This window comes from Vitis vinifera, chromosome 6, assembly GCF_030704535.1.
Source record: "Vitis vinifera cultivar Pinot Noir 40024 chromosome 6, ASM3070453v1".
Classification (NCBI taxonomy): domain Eukaryota; kingdom Viridiplantae; phylum Streptophyta; class Magnoliopsida; order Vitales; family Vitaceae; genus Vitis; species Vitis vinifera.
This window is the reverse complement of record NC_081810.1, coordinates 17,409,189-17,412,692: the sequence shown is the minus strand read 5'-3', so window position 1 is coordinate 17,412,692 and position 3,504 is coordinate 17,409,189. Positions and strand designations below refer to the sequence as shown.

The 3,504-nt window shown below is 34.9% G+C and overlaps 1 protein-coding gene across 1 annotated transcript; it reads left to right on the top strand.

The window, feature by feature from the left end:
- Positions 1-956: 956 nt before the first annotated feature.
- LOC100254743 (G2/mitotic-specific cyclin S13-7) lies at positions 957-3,303 on the top strand. Its single transcript, XM_059737257.1, has 8 exons — positions 957-1,079; positions 1,455-1,587; positions 1,678-1,861; positions 1,976-2,101; positions 2,171-2,419; positions 2,513-2,674; positions 2,755-2,933; positions 3,032-3,303. The coding sequence occupies exons 1-8, from the start codon at positions 1,040-1,042 to the stop codon at positions 3,171-3,173; spliced, it is 1,215 nt and encodes a 404-aa protein (XP_059593240.1). The 5' UTR covers positions 957-1,039; the 3' UTR covers positions 3,174-3,303.
- The last annotated feature ends 201 nt before the right edge of the window (positions 3,304-3,504 follow it).

The window sequence follows — 3,504 nt, the reverse complement described above, 5'->3', positions numbered from 1 at the left end:
TAACCTCGCTAAAGAACTCAACTCCCAACGTCATCTCATGCTGAACACAATACATACATACATATATATATATATATATATATATATTAAAAATATAAATTTATTAATAATAAATATTAAAAAAAATCACAGCAAACACTTTAATTTCATGACTTCATAATTTCAAAAAAGAAAGGCCCATTAAAAAGTTTTAAAAGTCATATTTTCGCCTTTAAATTTTTATCAACAAGGTTTAAAATAAAAAGAAAAAAAGAAAAGCAAAGGTGAATTAATCGAAAAAATAAGTTCAAAATTAATTCATCTTTACTAAAATGTTAATTCATGAGTCACTTAAAGTAAGAAAATCTATTTAAATTTATTACAAGAAGGGGAAAATATTCTTATTTATAGTTGATACAATAGGAATTCAACCAAAGCCAACTCATACTAAACATCTTAATTTTGTATTGATTAAATAAGTAGATGAGTTTTTAATAAGATTAATTGATTAAAAAGAATGAAAAAAATCTCTAATTTACAAAATTTTCTCTTATTTTTGAACTTAAAAATAGTCTATTTTATACATAAATATCCTTCAATATTTTTATTATTTACATTATTTTGAAAGAAAATATTATTTTTACAAGAGAAAAACGTGGGTATTCTTCTTCAAAAATAAGTATTTTTTTGGCAAAAGGTTAGATTTGTAATTCGATGTTTCTTTTGTCCTGTTTAATCGATTATACCTTTTTAATATTATAAATTTTGCTAGTGCTAACAACATAAATATTAAGAAATAATAACAAAACATTAATTGGACCTTATAATTTCGAAATGCCTTTAAAAACTATTTATTTATTTATTTATGGAAAAATTGGAAATACAATATGACCGTTGGAGGGTCGCGTCTATTCCAAAAGCTATATATTTATTAATGACGTTCCAAAAGAGCCCAACTATTCAGTCCCAGAGAGAGAGAGAGAAAAGAGAGGTTTTGGGTTCTGATCGGTGGTCTTGGTGGCGAGGATCGGAGATAGCCCACCACCAAGAATCATCTGACATGGCTTCCAGAGTTGTTCCTGTTCCAAACCAACCAAGAGGTTTTAGATTAATCTAATTTGGTTTTTGGTTTGTTTGTTTTCTGAAATTTTGTTCGTTCGTCATTGATTTTCATGGTTCTGTTCATTGATTTGTGATGTTGTATGCATGTAGAGTTGAATTCTTCCTTTGACTATGCGGATTGGGTTTTTAAATTCTTCTTTCTGGAAATTTCTCTTCTTCCATTTTTAAATATGTTTGGTTGGATTAATAACCGCTGACATCTGGGTTCGTTCAACAGCATAGGCTTTTTATTTCTTTGATTTATTATGCAGTCTGTTCTTACTTTCTGAAGTTTTCTCTACATTGGTGGATTCTTTTTTGTTTCTGGGTTTTGTTTGTTGCTGGATATGAATCAAATTTTGCTGTGTCTTCAGGAGGAAAGCAGAAGAATGCCCCAGAAAAGGCTAGAAACCGGCAAGCTCTCAGAGAAATCGGAAATCTTATGAATGATACTATTCCAGCAGGGGAAGGGACATTCAATCCACAGATTTCTCGCCCCCTTACAAGGTTACACATCTGACTCTCTCCTTTCAAAACTTTTTAAGGCACAAATGCACAGAAAACATTTGCTCAAGTTGTTAAATTCTTGCCTTTTAGGAGCTTTTGTGCACAATTACCGGAAAATGGGAGAGCACAGAAACCCATTGCAGAAGTTGTTTCTGTTCATGGATTTGCCCCTGGAAAAGCTCGAAAGAAGCCGAAACCTCAGACTGTGGTGACCATTAGCCCAGATGAAAATGATAAGAGTAAACCTTCAACACAAGGGTCCTTAACTAAGAAGGTCAAGACCCTCTCTTCAATCCTCACTACTCAAAGCAAGATGGTCTGGCTCTCTTGAAATCTTCTTTGGTGCCTTGTTTTCTTGCTGTGTTCTAATTTTGATGCATCTGATCAGGCTGCATGTCGACTCACTGATAGGCCGAGGGTTCCAATAATAAACATTGATGCAGACGATGTTGATAATGAACTTGCTGCTGTTGAATATGTTGATGACATCTATCAGTTCTACAAGATGACAGAAGTATTGATCTTTTAAACTCCATCTAGCTCTTTCAATATTGATCTTTCATAGAAAAGCTTTTTTGTGCAGGATGAGAATCGAACGATACATTATATGGATTTGCAGACCGATATTAATTCCAAGATGAGAGCAATCCTAATAGATTGGCTGGTAGAAGTTCATAGAAAGCTTGAACTTATGCCTGAAACGCTTTATCTTACCATAAACATTATTGATCGATACCTGTCGACAAAAATTGTATCTAGGAGCGAGCTTCAGTTAGTTGGCATCACTTCAATGCTGATTGCTTGCAAATATGAAGAAATTTGGGCACCAGAGGTGGTGTTCTTCCCTTCTGGTGTTGTGTCATGTCATCATTTGTTGAAAGCTCCTACAGCTTCTCTAATATGGGTTTTTGGAATTCATTTTCAGGTGAATGACTTTGTGTGCATATCAGATAATGCCTATGCCAGGGAACAGATACTCCAAATGGAGAAATCAATCTTGACAAAGTTGGAATGGTACTTAACAGTTCCTACACCATATGTCTTCCTAGTTCGGTACATCAAAGCTTCTGTTGCACCGGATCAAGAGGTACAACTCTCACTGAAATTTTGGAAAACTTCAAGCGAGGAAATCATCATAAATGGTCTTTTTCCCCCGCTCTATTGTAGATGGAAGAGATGGTGTTTTTCCTAACTGAACTGGGTCTGATGAACTATTCTACAATATTGTACTCCCCATCGATGCTTGCTGCTTCAGCAGTATATGCGGCTCGTTGCACCCTCCGCAGGATCCCTCTCTGGAGTGCAACTCTAAAGCACTACACGGGCTACACTCAAGACCAACTAATGTAATCTTAATCTAGTCCAATTCAATCTACAAAAGTATTCTAATCGACAATATTTACTGGTGTACCATGACTTCATCTCTTCTTGTTGGCTTCAATAGGGACTGTGCGAAGCTCCTGGTTAGCTTTCACTTGGGAGCTGCAGAGAACAAGCTCAAAGCAGTCTATCAGAAATTTTCAGAACTTGAAAGGGGTGCCGTTGCCCATGTCTCTCCTGCCAAAAATCTTTCAGCTGGCGCCTAGGCGTCTGCAAGATGTATTTTTTTCCTCTATCTTGGTAGTGTTGTACATTTTTTTCACTCTTGAAAAATGATGATGTTCGGATGTATTTGGCAGTTAGTTAAAAGGAACCAACCCATCAGCGTAAGTTGTTTGGGACTACAGGTGAGTTTTGCCTCATACGAACAATAAATCCCCATCAAAGGAAAATCTTGATACCATTTGTTGGAAAAATCACAATACTCAAAAGTAACAAGAAAAATAAAGTGAAATAGAAAAAATAAAAGATTTATATGGTTGAGTTTAGTCGCCTATATCATGGGAGACCGAGATCACATTTATTAGTAAACTTCAT

Coding starts and splice junctions, on each gene's coding strand:
- LOC100254743 (XM_059737257.1), top strand. CDS start 1,040: ATGGCTTCCAGAGTTGTTCCTGTTCCAAACCAACCAAGAG. Junction 2,102..2,170: donor AGTTCTACAAGATGACAGAA/GTATTGATCTTT, acceptor TTTTTTGTGCAG/GATGAGAATCGAACGATACA. Junction 2,934..3,031: donor TACACTCAAGACCAACTAAT/GTAATCTTAATC, acceptor TGGCTTCAATAG/GGACTGTGCGAAGCTCCTGG.